The sequence below is a fragment of the Vespula pensylvanica genome, chromosome 1 (assembly GCF_014466175.1).
Source record: "Vespula pensylvanica isolate Volc-1 chromosome 1, ASM1446617v1, whole genome shotgun sequence".
Classification (NCBI taxonomy): domain Eukaryota; kingdom Metazoa; phylum Arthropoda; class Insecta; order Hymenoptera; family Vespidae; genus Vespula; species Vespula pensylvanica.
Genome location: NC_057685.1, coordinates 18516453 through 18537868, shown reverse-complemented (window position 1 = coordinate 18537868; position 21416 = coordinate 18516453). Strand labels below are relative to the sequence as shown.

Below are 21416 nucleotides of genomic sequence, written 5' to 3'. Positions count from 1 at the left end.
CGATTTGAAGTAACTCTCTCTCTCTCTCTCTCTCTCTCTCTTTCTCTCTCTCTCTCTCTCTCTCTCTCTCTCTCTCTCTCTGTCTCTATCTATTAAACACTGTCTACACTTTATCCATATATCACTACTCTTGATTATATAGTAGAGAGTTATTAAAACGAATTCATTTTTCTATCGATTAGTAATATACGCGAAACATATGTTTTCTTTTCGTTATTATTATATATATATATATATATATATATATATATTCTTCTTTAATAAACGATGTCTCCTTTTTTCACGTCTTTTTTGTTTATTTTCGTTCAGTCGTAAAAGAAAAGAAACACAAGCTTGAACGACGGAGAGAAAGAGAAAGAGAGAGAGAGAGAGACAAAGAAAATAGAAGATAGAAGGGGAAACAGTTGTAAATGAAATCTATAATCGTCGTGAAATAAATTAATTTAAATATCGGAGAGTCTGATTTTGATTAGTAGGTAGTTAATGTCGAATCGAACGTAGAGGTAAGTAAATAGGTTTGTACGTATTTGCGTGTGGAAGAATTCTTATGTAATTTTTGTCGAAAGGAGGAAGGATTAGATCGTGGCAAAAGCTGTGGTTCTCTCTCTGTCTCTCTCTCTCTCTCTCTCTCTCTCTCTCTCTCTCTCTCTTTCTTTCTCTCTCTGTCTCTCTCTGTTTCATTACCGCTTTGCTCGTCGTCATCTCCACGCTTTCCGAAGACGTCGACGAGCGTAACCGCAAAAGAAGAATCGTAATAAGAATCTTATTCGTTGAGTTCGGTTCGATTCGTTTGTTCGGTTCGGTTCAGTTCGGTTCGATTCGATTCGTTCGTTTCGATCTTTTTCCTTCCTTCCTTCTTTCTTTCTTTTTTTTCGTTAATTCGTTCGTTTCTTCGTTCTTACACGATCCTTTGTCGTTCGCATGCTCGCTCGAAACATGCCGATTTCACTGCGAAACAGAAACTCGTGTTCGCGTGAAAGTCAGGACGTCCGGCCTTTTGCGTAGCAGAACGAAGAAAAAAGAAACACAAAAAAAAAGAAGAAACATTGTGGCTCTCTTGGCACGTAGATATTTAACGATTACGTAGTTATATCGAACGAATATCTATGTATAAAAATTATTTACGATTTATTATATACATATATATATATATATATGTATGTATGTATATAGGTGTATAGATATCCTTCTTGTCTATGTTCTCATTTTTTCTTAATAATTTATATCTTATGATCGAACGAAAAGAAAAAAAGATCTCATTTTATGAGCTCCAACTCGTTTTTCTAGTCTAATTAAATCGATAATATTGTAATTCGTTTCGTTAATAGATACCTTTCTTTTATACATATTTTCATTATTATATATCATTATTGTAATAATGTCACGATAAATCGTGATCGATCGGACAATTAATTGATTTATTGATTTATTGATTTCTTTCTTTCTTTCCTTCTTTCTTTCTTTCTTGATTTATTTATTTATTTATTTATATATTTATATCTGGAAACGCGTGAAACACGTAAAGTGTTACACGCAGATATTATTATTTGTAAGTAAGATTTGATCTATATATACCTACGATAAATGTCTGCATTATAGGTGCATCCACGTCGCCGTCATCCTGACCTGCCCGAGAAATCCTCATGAAAGACTGGGAACTCAGTACTCAGAATAGCATCGGTATCGTAGACACATTAATTTTTTTATTTTTTTCCTATCCAAATAGCGCGACCATTCGAAACTTTCGCGCTTCCTTTTCTCTGCTTCCTTCTTTCTACGAGAATCACGTACTTACCTACATTTACCGAGTATATAAGTCTATGGTGGTGGGAGAAGGTGAAGGGTGAATTAGCAGCATGACGAGGCCGCGATTGCTTTATTATTCTTATTTTTCTTTTTTTTTTTTTTTTATGTATTTTCAATTTCTCTTTTTCTTTTCTTGTTTCATTTTTCTCTCTCTCTTTTTTCTTTTTTCTTTTTTCTTGGAGATATCTTTTTGCGTTTGAATATCAGCCTTTAGGCGAAAATTTAATTAATATTTAATCGAAACCAAACATCTTTGAAATCTATCAGATATTTACTTAAATACGAATTTTATAGCTTGATATATACAAAAGTATATATATATATATGTATAAAGAGAGAAAGAAAGAAAGAGAAAGAGAAAGAGAGAGTCAACGAACATGTCGACTAGAAATTATTATAAAATTGAGTGATATTCTCGAAACTTTTGTAAATGTTGTTACTTCCTTTAGGAAGTCAATACGAAATGATTGAATTAATAATAAGTGTACAAGACTATTACCATCGAAAACAAAATTTTCTTTCAAATCTAATTTTCAAAAGAAATCTAATCTACACACTTACACACATACATACATACGTATACACACATCTACTCTAAGAACATTAGAACGATATAAAATTTTCCACGGAACGGAGTCATTATCTCTTCTTCGTCTTCATCAACGAGTATAATCTTTTAAGTACTTTTCTACCGATCAATTCTTCCGCGAATTATCGAGACTACGCGTGGACGTAGAAATAAGAGAATCCAAAGAGACAGAGAGAGACAGAGAGAGAGAGAGAAAAAGTTGGAGGTGAGAGGAAGAGGAGAAAGAGGAGGAAAATGTCGAGACTCGTCGAACGAGAATCCCTTTCGTAGAATCCACGAAGAGAGTCGTTCTTTCGAGGCCGCAACCGCGAATTACATCGCAATTTCCCGAAATTGCGCAATCCGCGCGGGCTAATGGCCGCCGCTACTGCCGCTGCTACCACCACCGCCAACGGTGGCCCTCCGGCATTGCAGTAGGTAGTGGGGAACGAGTCGTGAAGCTTGCTGTCGGATATTGGTGGGGGAAGATTGGGTGAACGAGTGGGGCAGAAAGTAGTGATCATTAATTAAGCAAAATCATAAACTCGCAGCACCACTCTCCTCGAGTGGTGTTGCATTGATGAAAAATTGTATAAAACGCGTCGTTCTCTATACCATTACTTTCACGAATGTTAAGCGAGATATCTCGCGCACTCGTTACCTTCTTCCTTTATTTTATTTTTGTGTTCGTGAAAGAGAGAAAGAGAAGGGGTAGAATCACGGAAATCCGTTTGTTGCACCTTTCGTAACATGTTGCTCGATTAAATAACGAATATAATTTTTTTTTTCTTTCTTTTTCTTCTTTTTTTTTTTTTAATTTATTAAATAATAAAATTCAAGAGAAGAGGAGAGACATCCTTCGTTCGTGAACTTTCGTCTTTCAAAATTTTTTAATTTTTCATTAAATTCGAATCTTTCATTTAATCGCCAACACGCGTGGCAGACGAATGGAAATTTTTATTCGTAAAATTTTTTTCATTATGATAAAAGGAAATCAATTCTTTTTTTCTTTTTCTTTCTTTTTTTTTTTTTTTTTTTATCGGAAATAAACGTACCATTGACCGTTCGTCATTTATAAAAAAAATTTTATCTGTTCATGAAATATCTCGAAATAGAGAGCTGAAAAAAATATATATACCTATATATATATGACTCGGATTACTTTCATAATCGTTACCTCGTAATACCGAATGTATTTTCAAACGCGTTTCACGTTTCCTTCCGGTATTCTTTGTACTCCAATCAAATCGAATCGTCATTCAATAGCAACCAGTTGTATAACTTGTTCCTCCTTGGACTTACGCAAATCTTCTGTTTCTTCTTTCTCTGATTCGATTACGATGCACAAGTCGAAAATAGAAAACCATTAAGACGAATCCCTCGATAGCTCAATCCGAATTCATGCAGTATCCGTCAGTAGAACAAATCGTGCGATCGCGTTCCATTTTATTCTTACCGTTCTCTCTCTCTCTCTCTCTCTCTCTCTCTCTCTCTCTCTCTCTCTCTCTATCGACGAAGTTTGATGAATAATTTATACGATAAAAGAAACGTCATCCCGTCTCTCCATTAATTTTCCTCGTACGTTCAGCGTTCTTTAATGCCTTTTATCATATTTCATATCTAATTGCCTTTTCTACATTGATTTAACCTTTGATCCCTTTCTCGTCGATTATTTTAAACTAAGAAATATAATACGTGACTATTTTTATACGAAGGATTAGTTACAGAACTCCTATCATGTGCGATTACATATTTTTTTTTTTTTCTTTTCTTTCTTTTTTTTTTTTCAAATCGCACGATTACTCCACTCGATTACTCAAAATTGTCTTTTTTACGTTGACTTAAACATCGATACATCTTGCCGATTATATCAAAACAAGAGACAGCGACTATTTTCGTATAAAGTATTAACGAAGTCCTTGTTACATTACATAATCGTACTTCTCGATTACACAAAATTTTGCTAAACGTTGGGAAATATTTGCTGTCTAAAGATAGTATCCATTCTTTCTTTCTTCTTCCTCTTTTTTTTTTTTTTCTTCTTCTATCGAATATTAATCGCCAACTCGCCCTTATAAATATACATACATATATATATATTTTTTTCTTTTTTATTAAACATCAATTTCTCTCATAATAACATCGAATTATTTATCTTTGAACGGCCGACGTCAAACGCGTTTAACTTCTTTGCTTTCAAAAGCACACTTTATATAATAAATACATAAATCGAGATCGCAATAACGAACGAAGGAAATAACGTGGGTTGATTAGGCGTGGCCCTCTGTCCCACGATTTTCTTTGGAGGATAAGCGAGAGTAGAAAAGAAAGGAAGAACAAACAAAAAGGAAACGAAAAATAACAAGAGAGGAAAAAAAAAATAAACCAATCAAAGATCGCATTGTGCGAGCACCAATCCGCAGAAGTAATATCCGTGAAGGGATATCCATGCGAACTAATAAGAATTTATTTGCGATTCCTAGAGTTCTCTCGGAGCTCGTCAACGACTACGTCGAAGACGGGGGAGGGGGATTTGTTGGAGAAGAAATGGAGGTGGAGAAGGAGGGGTGGGAGGAGAAACGGAGGGGCTGTTCACGGAGATAGAAAAGACTATCCTTTTTCTCCTTTTAATGTGGTATATACGGTACATGTGATACATATGTGTGTGTTTCTATCTTTCTCTCTCTCACTCTTACACATACACTGTCTCTCTCTGTCTCTCTCTGTCTCTGTCTCTGTCTCTGTCTCTATATCTATGCTTGCCCCGCGTTCGCTCACGCGCGCGTGTCGCAATGTCCCTTAACGACTGACGGCTGTTGGAGAACCGGTCGACCTCGATAAACCGTCGTCGTCGTCATCGTCGTCGTCGTCGTCGTCGTCGTCGTCGTCGTCGTCGTCGTCGTCGTTGTCGTTGTCGACGTCGGCGGTCCTCGGTACTCTACTACCTACTCAACTCACGGATCACCTATGTATTCTCGATACATATGTATATATGTATTATCATCGTCGTCATCGTCATCGTCGTCGTCGTCGTCGTCGTCGTCATCGTCATCGTCGTCGTCGTTGTCGTCTACACATGTTGGATTTTATACAATCGGCAATGTCTATGCGTGTGCATATGCGTACGTATGCGTGTCCCATAGAATACTATCTCTAGTCGGGTACTTAGTACCTGCCTATTCGTAAAAGCTATTATTATCTCGTTATCTCGAAGATTCGGGCGGCGAGTTTCATCAAATTTATCGATTTCTTTTTCTTTCTTTCTTTCTTTTTTATTTATCGGATTCGATGTATATCGAATGATCCTTTTTCTTTTTCTTTTTTTTTTTTTTCTCGTTCGTTATCAATGTATACGTATATAATTTTTGTTCGTAACATTCTGATTTTGTTTGATAAAACTTCTTTTATTTCGTTTCACTTTATTTTATCGTTATTTTTATTATTTTGACTTATATACATATATATATATATATATATTTTTTTTTTCTGATTTTTATATGGATAGAAAGAAAAGATTTATCGGTACGATCAAAACGATTCGTTTCTTTGATTTGTAAGTCATTCGACTTGGAAGAGAAAGAGATGTGGAAGAATAAGATAGAGGAAGTGAAAAGAAGAAAGATAGAAAAAGAAACAGAGAGAAGGAGAGAGAAAAAGAGAAAAAAGGAGAATGAAAGGGTAAAATCGGCTATAACGAGACCTCCCGGGGTGGAAAATCAAGGCGATCGCGTCGGAGAGTCACGCGAGAAACGAAGTGGTTTACGCAACAAGAAAAGCACTACACACTCTCTCTCTCTCTCTCTCTCTTTTTCTCTCTCTCTCTCTCTCTCGCATTCAACCATGGCATGAGAACAGCTCTCCTCCACCATCGGACATCGCAGTTTCCTCTCGCGTCCATTTTGCTCGCGCCCGTTTCTACTGTTCTTATAAGCAAGCGTTCTGTATCACCGCATGTACCCATATATACGTGCGTATATATATAAATACATACATAGATACTTATATATATATATATACTTGAAGATATATAAATATCATGTATATATATATATATATGTATACCTTTATATGTATAGTCGGGAGGTCTTGCGGCGAATACAAGCCTGGACTTTCGATACGAGCGATGGATCGATTTACTCGGGGCTCCTTCGTCGCGTGTTTCACAACGACACCTTATATCCCGTTTAGAATCTAAAGAGAGATAGAGATAGAGATAGAGACAGAGAGAGATAGAGAGAGAGAGAGAGAGAGAGAGAGAGATAAAGAAAGAGACGATCGGTTGGAAATAGTGTCTGCTGACCATTTAAAAAAAATCTTATCTCATTACGTTGATTACACTGATTACGCGTTCTGTTAGCGATTATTAAATATCATTCGACCGCACGATCTCCATCTTCGTTTATGCATTAGGACGAAGATAGATTCGATTTCATATTCTCAGATATATACATAATATATATATATATATATACATACGCACACACGTACATATATACATATAGATATAATATTTTTGTAATAATCGTTAAGGAGAAATTATCTAGATCGATTTTGAAATCAAAATGTTTTTCTCTCTCTCCTTCTTTCTTTCTCTCTCTCATATACATACACCCATACTCACGTGCGTTTGTCGAAGAGTAGGTATATCCTATATACCGTTGTTACCGATTCGTCTTAGCACACAGGCGAACGCAAAACGCTGTGGAAAATCCGGTCGAACCGGACGATCGGTGGACGGTATGCGTTCGTCGTCGTCGTCGTCGTCGCCATCGTCGTCGTCTTCGTCGTCTTCGTTGCCGTCGTCGCCGTCGTTGTTGTCCTGACTCTGAGATCAAAGGCTCGCGAAGCTTGACAAAGAAACCGATCGTGGAATAAGAGGGGAAGGAAGAGGTCGAATAAGAAAAAAGAAAACATTGCTCTCTCTTTGTATATATATATATATATTTCTCTCTCTCTCTCTCTTTCTCTCTCGCAGTTGGCGAGAAGGTGTACCGCCGGTCGTTAGGACGATCGAGCTTCGAGATGGCAAAAAGGGAAAGTCGTTTGTTTGTCGAGACTCTTAATGGCTGTCTTCGAACGAGTTCGTAATTGGCGCGACTCGTCGTCGTCCCTTTTTCTCTCTGTCTCTCTCCCTCCCTCTCTCTCTCTCTCTCTTTCTCTTTCTCTTTCTCTTATTTTCTTACGTACATATATACATACATACGTACATACATACGTACATCGTTTTTCTCTTTCTTTCTAGAACCGTGCCGTTCTATATTTTCACTCCCGATGTTTTTCTTAAATGTCTTGTTCATACGTACGAATTATTTTCTATACAAATCATTTTCCAATTCCAAGTAAATCTCTCTCTCTCTCTCTCTCTCTTTCTCTCTATGTTTGTCCGTCTCTCTGTTTCTATTTCTCTCTCGAGTTACGTAATATCGTTTAGCTCGATCAGTCAATAGAGAAGTTTTGTTATGTTGTTTCGTCCTTGCTACGTGAAAGCTGGAGAATGATAAAGGACTTTGGTTATATATCTATATCTATCCTTTAGAATTATCTCAGTGTACGTGCTAACGCAGAACTGGTAATACGGAATAACTTGCGTTCTCGTCTTAGATTCAGCTTAACTTAGATACTACTTTACGTTGCTTGTATAATATCGTTTTGTCAAGGTGGACAGGAATCTCCTAATATCATTCTCTCTCTCTCTCTCCCTCCCTCTCTCTCTCTCTCTCTCTCTCTTACTCTTTACTCTGGTGATCGTGATACGAGTTCGTCGATACGAGAACAAATTTCTCGGACTTTTATCAGTGCTTTATTTTATTCGATAAGATCATCGTAGCGGATATATACTTTTCGAAGGGACACACGAAAATAAATATTTGATATTTGTTTTGAAGAGAAAAAGAAAGAGGGAGAGAGAGAGAGAGAGAGAGAGAGAGAGAGAGAGAGAGAGAGAGAGAGAAAGAGGGAGAGAGAGATCGTATAATTTGCAGAAAAAGAAAACCTCCTCGCTTAGCTTTAATCTAAAAAAAAAATTAATACGGTACCTTTATCCGTTCGTCGTGCCTTATCCTAAAGCTTGCTGACACAAAAGTGAAAGTATAAGTATATATATATATATATATATATATATATATATATAAATATATATCTGGATACCTTGATTACTATCGCTATAATTCATTTTCTTGTTGTGTCCACGTTAGCTTGGAATAAATAAATCACTTTGTAAGTTAAATTTGATCATTTTTAGTTAGGAAAGAGGCACGTCCGTGCGAACGATTATTTGTCGATTTAGTAGATAGGTACGTAGACCGAGTGTTAGAATAACTTTCTTCTTCTATGTATGTATGTTCGTCGAAGTGGCATAAGTGGATATTATAGAACAGGATGTTCTCTCTCCGTCTCTCTGTATCTCTCTCTCTCTCTCTCTCTCTCTCTTTCTCTACCTCTTATCCTCAAGCTATAGATAACGACGGAAATTGCAGCAAGAGCACAACGACTGCAACACCAATACCACCAATATCACCATCACCAACCAGCAACACCAATAGCAACAGTAGTAGCACGTGTACGACTCGCGAACGCGAATTATGATCGTGGTTAATGGAAATCATTCCGATGTGGGCAAGAGGCCGTAAATTTAGCGAGCCGCGGGTCTCGCCATTTCATTGAGCTACTCGCGTCGTCGGTTCAGGATGAATGGAAAAGAAGAGGGAGGATGAGAAAACACAAAGCCCGTCCTTCCGCTTGCCCGACGACCCTCGTCCGAGCTTCCATTCGAGAGAGTGTCTTTGAATACTGATCGTCGCTTTAAATGAATTCCCTGGGACGGACAATGCACGCCAATAGATATCTTTCTTTCTTTCTTTTTTTCTTTCTTTTTTCATTAATTTTTTATTATTTTTTTATTACGTTATTTTTCAGGGGAGAGAGGAAGAGAGAGTTTTATTACTTCTTTGATTGTTTTTCTTTTTTCTTTCTTTCTTTTTTTTCTCTTTTTTTTTTTGTTTTTTTTTTTTTCTTCCTTTTACGTCATTCAAATTTTCTCATATTATTTCTTTTATAACATATTTTTCTTTAAGGGTAGAAAACCAATTTCTTTCCTTCTTTTTTTCTTTTTTCTTTAAGCTATATTCCGTAAGTTATAAACTGTATACTATATATCGTATCTTTTTCTTTTTTAATCGTACGACTTTTCGATTTCGTTTGATAAATCCTACAATTAGTTTTTTAGATAGAGAATAATTCAGAATTTATTACGTTGCGCGATTAAAAAAAAAAAAAAAAAAAAAAAAGAAAGAAAAAGGGAAGGAAGAGAGAAAGAAAGTACAATAATAAATAAGTTGGATGCATGACGAATGTTTCGATCGGCTATATTTCTCTCTTTCTCTCTTTCTTTTTTTCTCTTTTTCTCTTTATGCATTACGTGTCACTAATTATCACAATTTATTCCTCGAACGTCGTTTTCCAATGTTTCCAGTATGAGCATCGAATAGTTGTAATCCGATGTAACGCGCATAAAGTTTCATAAACGACATAATTACGTTCGATCTATGTCATTCATCACGTTCGTGAAATTTGTTCGTTGATTTCATCGTTCTTTTTTATTTTCTCTCTCTCTCTCTCTCTCTCTCTCTCTCTCTTCCCAGCCTTTCACGTTGTAATTCGACGAATTTATAATTTCACGATCGTTTCTCTACGAGTTTTATTCACGTATATTAATATATATGCGCGTCTACCTATGCATTGTTCGAAAATAATTTAAATATATAAATTTCTCTGTAATATCGTACCACGCGAGGATATACAACGGGGGTGAGAGAGGAAAAAAAACTGATGGGGTGAATGGGTAATAGTAGGTACGTGATACGAATTTTATTCATATAGAGCTTTCAAATTCTCTATACGTAATAAACAAACGAATATCTGTCTGTCTATCTATCTATATCCACACACACACACACACACACACACACATATATATATATATTTGAATGACAATACGGAGAAAAATAAAAGAGAAAGACACCGAGAGAAGGATAGAGAGAAAGACAGAGGGAGATAAAAAGAGACAGAGATAAATAAAAAGAAAAATATAGTTAAATAGATGGATCGAGATAGAGATAGCGAGAGAAAGAGAGAGAAAGAGAGAGAGAGAGAGAGAGAGAGAGGAAGAGGAAGAGAGACAGAGAGAGACAGAAAGAGGGAATGAGATTAAAAGAGAAGAGAAGAGGCTGACTGGCAATAAATTTTCCTGTAAATCGCTGAACTCTAGCGTGTGTATATATGTATGTGTATATGTATAATATGTATGTATGCATGTACGTGAACGTGCACGAGCTCTCCTGCCAATACAGAAAGGGAATAAAGCCTGGTGGTTGTATAGGAAGAAGTGGTAGAGGGTTGAGGGTAGAAAAGGGGTGTCTACAGGGAGAACCGATTACTTTGACGCATTTCGAAGCCGCGCGCTTTATCCGGCGCGTCTATCGTTTTACGATCGTTGACGTTTCTCCTCTCTCTCTCTCTCTCTTTCTCTCTCTCTCTCTCTCTCTCTCTCTCTCTCTTTCTCTCTTTCTCTCTCGTTGGTTTTCGCTGGAACTCGATATTCGCGACGCGCGGAATGAAAATAACTTGGTCCGGCTCGTACACGGTTCGTTACGGCGTCACGAGGCTTTACGGATCGGATCGAGAGTGAAATAACGTTCAACAAGTAGGAGTAACCCTCTTTTTTCTCTTCTTTTCTTCCTTCTTTTTTTGTTCCATGCGATTTTTTTCACTCGTTCTACTTTTTTTTTTATCTTTCTCTCTCTCTCTCTCTCTTTCATCTTTTTTCTCTTTTCTTTTCGTTGTCCGTTTGCACGGACAAGGGAGAATAAACTTGTTAATCCGTCCTATCGCGTTCGATTCTTTTCTATTTTCTTTCTTCTTTTTTTTTTTTTTTTTTTTTTTTTCTTTTTTGATCCCTCTTTTTCAGGGGAGTGAGTTGGTGATAGTGATGGCGATGATGGGGAGACGGAGAGAATAGAGAGGGATTTGTACGATTTACGAATATATTTTTCATTCGTAATTCGTGATCATTCTTTTGATTGGTCATTGGATAAACGACGAGTTTTACGCATCTGTCGATGGGAATATCGTATGTGAAATCGTATCCGTGATCCTTTCGAACGACCGACCTTTTTTCTTTTCTTTTTTTCTTTTTCCTTTTTTTTTCTTCCGTCCGTCAGACATCATTGGTCGTTGTTCGATCGCACGCGATTGTGCAACGAAGCGATTGCAACGACGACGATGAAGAATCGATGATGATCGTTTCGCGAACAACGCGGAAAGTTTTCACCTAATGAATCAGCGAACGAAGAAGAAGAAGAACGGGTTTGATCAATGTTCTTCCGCTAAAAGTGATTTTTTTTTTCTTTTTCTCCTATTCTCCTTTTTTCTTTTCCGATTTCTCGCAAATACACACACACACACACCCCCCCCCACACACACACACACAAATAACAGTAGAATTTATTTTCTCTTCTCTTTAAGTTCTTAATATTTATATAAAAGATAAAAACGATCGATAAAGAGATAAGATGTATCGATCGACGATTATTGACGTCTGACTGTTTTTCGAAGATTAAGTAGAAGAAGAAGGAGGAAGAGAAAAGAGAATTAAAAAAAGAAAAAAGAAAGAAAATTTCACTAATAGAGAAATTTTATCGCGATATTTTCCGATTGAAAAGTCGATCGATCGATCGATCGGTTACGATCGCGCAAGCTCCCTATCTCCCTCCCTTTCTTCTCACCCCTTCTTTTCTCCCTCCCACAGCATCATTACCTACTTGCGGTTTAGCGGTTTTATAATAAGTACATGGATCCTTTCTGGACGACGAGAGGATTCAGTATAGACTTCCTCATTGTTGCGGTGAATCAACGTCCACCTACTGGACACGCTCTCCCTATACGTCTATTCACACACGCGTGACGAACGTTGCATTTATTTATGTCTAATACTATGTATACATAGCTATGTACATATATATATATATATATATATATATATAATATATGTATATAGGTATACGTCGTAAATATTTACATATGTAAATGCATACCTATAGTTACAACGTACATACGTATATATTTATTTCTACAATAGCGTTTAGCTGGTATCATGTCGTCCGTCTTTGTTTTACAAATGATCGGTGTTAATTTGTAATACGACAACTCTACGATTATATCTATTGTAATATCTTTTGAATTTATTTGTTGTTTGTTTGTTGCTTATTTTCTCTTCTTTCTTTTCTGTTCTTTTTTTTTTTTTTCAAAAGAAAGAATGTATAATGAAGAATATCATCTGTAACATTCGTCGTATATAGCAGAGCAGTGCAAAGCTCTAGTAGACGCGGGACAGAGGGCCTGGAATATTAATAGAAGATCTCCGTCCTGACTAATTTACCGCTTCCGTTAAGCTCGAAGTAGCTTCTAGGTCCCGCGAACGCACCACGCTCGCCCGGATTTACGTCCATACACACTATTTCTTACATATTACACGTAATTTTTCTTTCTTTCTTTCTTTCCTTTTCTTTTTTTTTTCTTTTTCATTTATTCTTTTCTTTTTAATTTTCTTTTTTTTTTTTTTTGTTTTTTATTTATTTATTTTTTTTTAATTTTTGTTCGATCTGTATCACTATCATCGACCGATGCGAATCGATCGTACTAATATAATTCGTTTGATATCAATTGATAGTAATATTATAATATCCAAGTAATTTTTTCAAGCGTTCGAGGTTCGAATCAAAGAAAAATTTATATATCCCTTTACGAGAATATTGATTTTAGATATTAATTAAAAATTATTCTTCGATCTTTGTAACGCCGTGTAACTTCCAAATCGTTGACTTACATTTATGTGAAAGTATACGCATCTTAAATCTTTGAACTTTTTTGACGAAAAAATGTACTCTTATTTCTTCGTATTTCCGAAATTGTTCGCGTTCTATTTTTGTTTTCGATTGAAATTGTACACTCTTTCTTTCATCGTTTGTACAACAAAATTATGTCGTAATAAAATATCACTGGATATAATATCGTATCTGAACAATTTAGACCGAAAAGAAAATTCAATGTAATAAGTCAAGAATATAACAAAATAACAAAAAAAAAAAAAAAAAAAAAAAGGAACAGAAAATAAAATAATATCTCGTAATCTCGATCATTTTTGTTTACATTCAAAATATTACAGAGGAAAGAAAAAAAAAAGAAAAAGAAAAGAGTTGATTGATACTTTTACGAAAGGTTAATTACGATTTCGCGCTCGTAAAATGCGTTTTCAAAAGTTCTCGTCTTCTTTATCTTTTTTTTTTTCTTTTTCTTTTTCTTCTTCTTCGCGAAATAATCGCAAAAACGAGATCTCGAACTGGCACGTCCCGAACTGGCTCTCGACAAAAGTCGCTCCTTGTACATACAGCACACGCGTGGTATATCAAACGTGCGTCTCACCGAGCGTACGGGAGTTCATAAATCTTCGAGATTGACGGCCGACATTAATCTTACGTTTTCTACGCGCATTTCCCGCGATCATATACATCCACGCGAATTATCCGCTTCCCCTCATCCAAGCGGTTGCGTCTTTCTACGTTACTGTACTTCCTCTTTCCTTTCATTTTATTTCATTTCATTTCATTTCATTTCATTTCATTTCATTTCATTTCGTTTCGTTTCGTTTCATTTTATTTCATTTTATTTCAATTCTTTTTTATTCTCTTTTTTCTTTTTTTTCCTTTATTTTTTCTTTTCTTCTTCTTTTTTTTTTGTCAATGAAGTATCTCCTTGTATAATATTCGAAGATAAAGGTAATACTACTTTTCAAAGTGACACGCATATATTATAGTTACTCAGTTTCCAATAAAAATGAAAAATAATGACTTTTTATCGTTGTTTGTCATTTTATTGGGTAATTATTCTCTACGTTTATATCATGATACGAGCTATATATACTTATATATGTATATTTGATTTTGGATGCGTATGAAGGTAATAAATTTTCTAGGTAACGTTATAAGTGACGTAGATATATTAATATATAATATTATATATATATATACACACACACACACACACACACACACACATATATAGTATACGTTATTATACATCAATATACATGGTTTCGAAATAATCGAAAATACGTCAAATAACAAATTTCGTTTTTCTTTGTTAGTTCATCACGAAAAATATTATATTCTCAATACCTGTTTCTCGATTTTAAAGAAAAATAATCACTCGGCAAATTAAACATTAAAAACGACATATATTACAATTCTCAATTTTCAAAATAATAAAAAAAAAAAAAAAAGAAATACCAGACAACACTTTTTTCAACGTAACTCTATAAGAAAATTTCTTTCATCGTCCTTATCTCAAATATATATATTATATTCGATGAGAGATCTTTCAAAATGATACTACAAAAAAAAAATAATTAAACGCTGTAGTCACGTGAATATTAGCCATAAGTAAAAATGGTATCCATAAAACGTATATATATATATATATATATATATATATATATACTCAGTTTATTTACTTTTACATGTCGTAAAACGAAGTCAGTGTAGCGAGACGTCGTGCAGCATCCCTCTCGCAATCCTCTTTCTCCCTTCCTCCCTCTCAACACAAGCTACCCTACCACCCCTCATCCCCCTTTTCTAACCGAATTAACCGCTCGTAGTTGGTGTACATAGCCTCGAAACCGGTGATGCAAACGCTCTCGCGTAACATCGTACCAGTGCCGGATTCGCGGCTATATCCTGCATGTGACGAGCTCGGTCCTACGACCACAATATATTACTCTCCAAGAGAGGGAGAGGGAGAGAGAGAGAGAGAGAGAGAGAGAGAGAGAGAGAAATAATACGACGTCTCTCCTGCAATTTACGTACGATTATGCGGATATGCTCGAAACGTATGCAAAATAATGTGATATATATCGGAATACAAACAAATTATTTTATTTTTCCTGTCTACGAACCGATCTACGATATAAGTGGTTCAATAAAATTATTGATGTGAAGAGAGAGGGAGGGAGATGGAGTTTTTCTATAAAAGTGATTAAATTAATTTTAATTTGTCTAATTATTTGATGTATTCAATTAGAATTATCCGTATTTAAACTGTAAAAGATGATAATAGAAGATAGATAATATTTATTATTGAAGGTAATAATATTGAATAAAAGAAAGCTAGTATTTATTATTGTAAATAAATACGTTAATGGAACTTAACGCGAATTTTCGTGATATTTTATCTCCGAACGCAATAATATTTTGAATTACGGAGATCAGGGATATTCACGATTCAAAAATAATATTAGGTTCAACGTAATATATCAATATACTGTTATTATATTATTGAATGGTGCTTACTTAATCATTGGATCAAATAAAAGATATTAATATTCGTTTATATACATACATTATGTAGATATAAACTAATGAAAATTCTTTAGATCGGTTGATAAGATATTGGTCAAATGAATATGTCGATAGATCAAAAAAAGAAAAAAAAAATATATATATATATACATATATATTATATAATGTTAATAATTCGAATAGGAAAATAAGAAGGAGGAATGTGAAAGGAAAATTGTTCGTGTGAAGCATAGAATTGAGAAGGAAAGTCGTAAAAATGTCGTCTCGTGGATAAAAGAAAAAAGAAGAGAAAAACGTCGGTAGTTCGCAATCGAAATGTGTAGTGTAATGGTAGAGAGGATAGTGGTGTATACATATTATCGTTCGAAGGGCCACGAGGATGGGCAATAAATGGCGTGCGTCGGTATATCTTGAGAGTGGAGTTCGATCTTTAAACCCATACAAGTCATCATGGGTCGTTGACCTTAAGGAGTAACCAACGAGCGGGCGAACGACGAGCGAGAACGGCAGACACGACGTTTCCGGTCTCCTCGACAAAGGTGCTTTTTTGTTAGACCCTTCGAAGCGTCTTTATTCGTCGAGCCAAAGAAAGCTCGGGATTGGTTGGTCAATCGGTATATATCGTATTTTATTCGACCTACGATATGTACCTACTTCCTTACTTATATCAGACAACATATATATATATATATATATATATATATATATATATATATATGTATATATGTATGTATGTATGTATGTATGTATAGATTTGTAATTTCCACTTTATAGTTAAATCATTATTTTTAACGACAAGACAAGCATGAGATAGATGGTACATATCAATCGAGTCTCAATCAATTTCTAATATAATATATATCGATTTTATGAATTAATCGGATTACGTCATAATGAAAAGTTGAAATAATTAGATAGATAGTTCGTCAAGATAATTCGTAAATTCAATGACGTAAAACTCATCGACGTTAATTCTTCTTCTTCTTCTTCTTTTTCTTCTTTTTTTTGCTTTACTTTTATTTTTGTATTTTTCTCTTTTCAACTAATTACAAACTTACGTCTCAATATTATGACCACTGACTTATACGATAATACTTTTACGATACTCCAAGTCGTATATCTATGCAGAACAGTGTTGCTATGAGATAACGAAGGTATCGTATGGGAAAAAAAAAATATATATATATATATAATAAAACGGTATAACCCCGGCAGATATCATTATTGCTTCTTACTAAACAACTTGGGGTACTTTAGGTGGAAAGTCGCGAGTGTTAGCCCGAAGCCTTCCGCGTAATGTAATCGCAAAAGCGACGCTACTTGTTTCGTTACGCTCCGCTAATTCAACGTAGCCAACCATTCCAGGTATGATTCACTTGTTACGGATTTAAATTCTACCTTCGTTGCACGCCATAAAGTGCGTATTATTCCGACGTTTAGAAAACCGTGTACCCTCCTTTTAAAGGGGAGAACCAGAGGGAAGGAAGAAAGATAAAAAGGAGGAGAGAGAGAGAGAGAGAGAGAGAGAGAGAGAGAGAGAAAATCTAATATAAGACTTTGTAGTCTTCTATTCAGAAAATTATCCTATTTATAATACAAAGTGAAACATACTCTATTATGTCGATTGTTTCTCTTATGTCAACTCTTTTCCTTTTCTTTTTCTTTTTTTCGTATCAACAAACAAATTATATAACTCGTGAAAGTTAGTTTATAATACTCTATTATACTGTTATATCAGAATAATTGTACTAGACTATAACAAAGTAATATATTTCCTAAGTGTATTACACTTGTAAATTTCGATTGTGAAATGAAAAATGAATATCTCCGCGATAGTAAGTAGTCTTTTTAATTCTCTAAATTCGATCGAATATTATAATTGATATCAATGTTGTTCAAATCATAGAACGATAATCGTAGTAGGTGAAACGACGAATACGTAAGAACAAACATATAAATTATCTGATACAAATTGACGATGACATTTCTTCGCGATAAAATGAAATCAAATTTATCGAAATATAGATATATGCGTATAGGTACGTAAGAGTATGTTACTTCAAAGTTACATAGCTTTATAGAGAATTAATAGTAGAGAAAATGCCTGTATATATATATATATATATATATATATATATATATATATATATATATATTCGAAAGCATATTTTCTTTTCTTTCTTGAGGTTAACAAGAAAGAGATAGTAAATCGGTGTGTACGTATACGCGATAGTCGGAAACAAGGCGATGGGGAAAATACGACGTGTAGATAACGACAACGACAACAACGACGACGACGACGACGACGACGACGACGACGACGAAGAGGACGAAGAGGACAACGTAGAGAGAACGATGGTAGGAACGTAACAACGACGTTAAACTGGACACTACTGGAAGTGGCCAGGGGTTGAGGGGGTGGGGGAATAGCGCGTACACGTGTAAGCGTGCAGCCCATTAATCCGAGCGTGTCGCATTGATCTATCATTGTCCTGGGCCCCCGGGCTGATATACACATCTGAGCTTGATACATAATAGATCGCGAACGTGGTCTGGCACGACGCGAATAGCAGCTCGCTTGTTCTATCTCTCTTTCTCTCTCTCTCTTTCTCTCTCTGTTTCTATCCGTTTCTCTCTTGCGTATGTGCAAGTGAGAGAGCGAACGAACGAGCATATAAACACACCTGTATATCTTTATACGCGAGTATATAAAAGTCAGCCAACCCAGTTTTATACGTACCGTTCGTCCAGTACCTTCCAAGTATAATCCAGTTTTGTATTATTGGTCGTGGACAAACGTGTCTATATTAATACACGAACCTTTTTACGCGGAACGTTTAAATAATATCTACATTTGGTGGGAGGATATTATTCTCCTTCGAGCACGAATTCCTTTTTTTTTTTTTCTTTTTTTGTTTTTTTTTTTGGTTGTTTTGTTTTATTTTCTTTCGTTTCGTTTCGTTTCGTTTCGTTCGTATATTTTTGATCTTTATCTCGGAGACGAAAAGAGAATCATATTGATTTATTATTGTTATTAGGTATTATCATATATAGTTGAGATAATTCCGATATTTGTATATATATATATATATATATATATATATATATATATATATATACGTATTTCTTTGCACGTCCAAAATATGAAAGATTATTATTACTACTCTACTACTACTACTACTACTACTACTACTACTACTACTACTACTACTACTATTACTATTATTACTACTACTACTCGAGTTGGAGTACGTTACTTAGAAATAATGTTCTTTTCTCTTTTTTTTTGTTCTCTCTCTCTCTCTCTCTCTCTCTCTCTCTCTCTCTCTCTCTCTCTTTCTCTCTCTCTCTTTCTTTTTCCTCACGTTCACGTTATAAAGTCGTCGTAAATTTCCAAGTAAATCTTTTTTTTTCTTTTTTTAATATTTTTTTATTCTCCTCCACACGCACTCTCGCGTATATATATATATATATATATATATATATATATATGTATAAATGTATAAATGTATGTATGTATGTATGTATTTGAAAAGCAATTTTTCACGAGCTTATTCCCTTGGAAAATTTCATTCGCGACGAGTAGTAATAGTAGTAGTAATAGTAATAGTAATAGTAATAGTAATGGTAGAAGGTACCTTACGTACTTCGAGTCCGACTTCAACGTCGTCGTAACGTTAATATTTTCGTAACGAATTGTACGAAGAGACGACGAACCTAGGAAAAAGCGTCGGTGGGAGAAAGAAAAGAAACAAAAAAAAAAAAAAAAAACAAACAAAAATTTTATTGAAAGAAAAAAAATGTCGGGAGGAATTGTTCGGTCGAATAATTGTCTAGTGTTTAAAGTAGTAGGAAAAGAAAAAGAAAACAAGGGAAATAAAACAAAGATGAAAGAAAAGAGAAAGAAAAAGAAGATTGATTTCGTATCGATCAATCGTAACGATTCGTAACGAATCGTGTGTTTTACTTTCAAGACACGCTATATATATACACACACACATACACATACACATTTATATACATATATGTATGTATATGCTCACGTGTGCACTCTGAATTCAACATGCGCGATAGCCCGTATACTTTTCTCTCTCTCTCTCTCTCTCTCTCTCTCTCTCTCTCTCTCTCTCTCTCTCTCTCTCTCTCTCTCTTTCTACACATTTCTATTCCACGCGCTTTGGTCACGAGTTAGCTAGCGGTTTACGGGCCTCAGACCAGTTCTTGAATAAGATTGCGAACGGAATTGCGTAGTCGGCCGTCGTTTGCAAAACCTGAAATCCTGACAAACCGAATCGACCGTATCGACTTACTCTCTTTCTTTCTCTCTCTCTCTCTCTCTCTCTCTCTTTCTCTTTCTCTCTCTCTCTCTCTCTCTCTGTTTCTCTCTCTCCATTTTTCTAATTTTTTTTACCGATAATTCGTACTCCTTTTTTCTCTCTCTCTCTTTCTGTTTCTTTCTCTGTCTCTCCATTTTTCTAATTTTTTTATCGATAATTCGTGCTCCTTTCTCTCTCTCTCTCTCTCTCTCTCTCTCTCTCTCTTTCTGTTTCTGTTCAGAAGCACGACGATTAAAACACAACGAAAAGTTATTTATTTCAACGTTATAACCCATTGAAATTTTCGATTATTTCGAACGTATATGTCAAAAGTATCCGTCAAATCATTTTTCACTTCTTTTTCTACGAACAAGTGCATTTTACGCACGGCCAGAGATAAATTTTTAATCAGATCGAGTTGGAAAAAGAGAAGAAAGGATAGAAAAAAAAGATAACGTTAAAAATGTTGTCGACATGGGGTGAACAGGGAGAATTGGGGAAAGACTTGGCGAGGAGCAAAAGGGGTGAAGGAGGAGGTGAGAAGAGAAATAGGAGGAGAAGAAGAAGAAGGAGAAGGAGGAGAAGGAGAAGGAGAAGGAGAAGGGGAAGAATACAGAGGAAAATAGTTGCCTGCTCTTCCTTTCTCAAGCTTTTGGAGTCCGAGGAGGATTAAACCGCGCTTGGTTTTAACAGTAACCGAACTTTCGTGACTCCTCTCTCTCTCTCTCTCTCTCTCTCTCTCTCTTTCTCTTTCCTCTTTTCTCTTTCCTCTCTCCCCTGTTCTCTCTTTCTCTCGCTGGCGCGTTTGAAGTTCTTGCTAACTCGATTAATGGATACTCCGTTTGCACGGGATTACTCGCGGTCGTGTAATTGAGTCTGATTCACACCGAGGCGGCAACGATCGCGGCCAACAAAACGCTAGACCGTACACGCCATTTTCCAGATTTTCAATTCGAGACCTTTTCTTTCCGGTTTTTTCTCTTTTTTTCTTTCTTTCTTTTTCTTTTTGTTTGTTTTTTTTTTTTTGTTTTGACTCTTTTTATTGTTTTTCTCTTCTCTATTCTTTCCTTCTTGATACGTCACAGCGAATTATTCGCTAGTATCAAAGGTTTTGATGAACTCGAGAAAAAAAGTTGGATGGATTCGTATTGGATTATTTTTGTTTTTTATACGTCGTACTTTTTATTAAGAATACAAGTTGTTTGTTTGTTTATTAATGTATTTATTTATCGACGTACGATGTATTTGTTCGTTCATTTGTATGATCGATTGATTTATTTCTATTGTTCCGTTTTTTTTTTTTTTTTTTTTTTTTTT

The 21416-nt window shown here is 35.3% G+C and overlaps 1 protein-coding gene across 4 annotated transcripts in view; it reads left to right on the top strand.

Annotated features, from left to right (window-relative positions):
• Positions 1-21416, top strand: part of LOC122633198 (protein scalloped) — a 163993-nt gene that overhangs the window by 79208 nt on the left and 63369 nt on the right. For 3 of the 4 annotated variants that reach the window (XM_043820850.1, XM_043820868.1, XM_043820840.1), the window contains exon 2: positions 1600-1680. The exons of the other annotated variant lie outside the window; for it this stretch is intronic. In XM_043820850.1, coding sequence (XP_043676785.1) covers positions 1644-1680 — 37 coding nt within the window. In that variant the 5' untranslated portion in view covers positions 1600-1643. The remainder of the gene's footprint in view (positions 1-1599; positions 1681-21416) is intronic. 4 annotated transcript variants of the gene reach the window in all.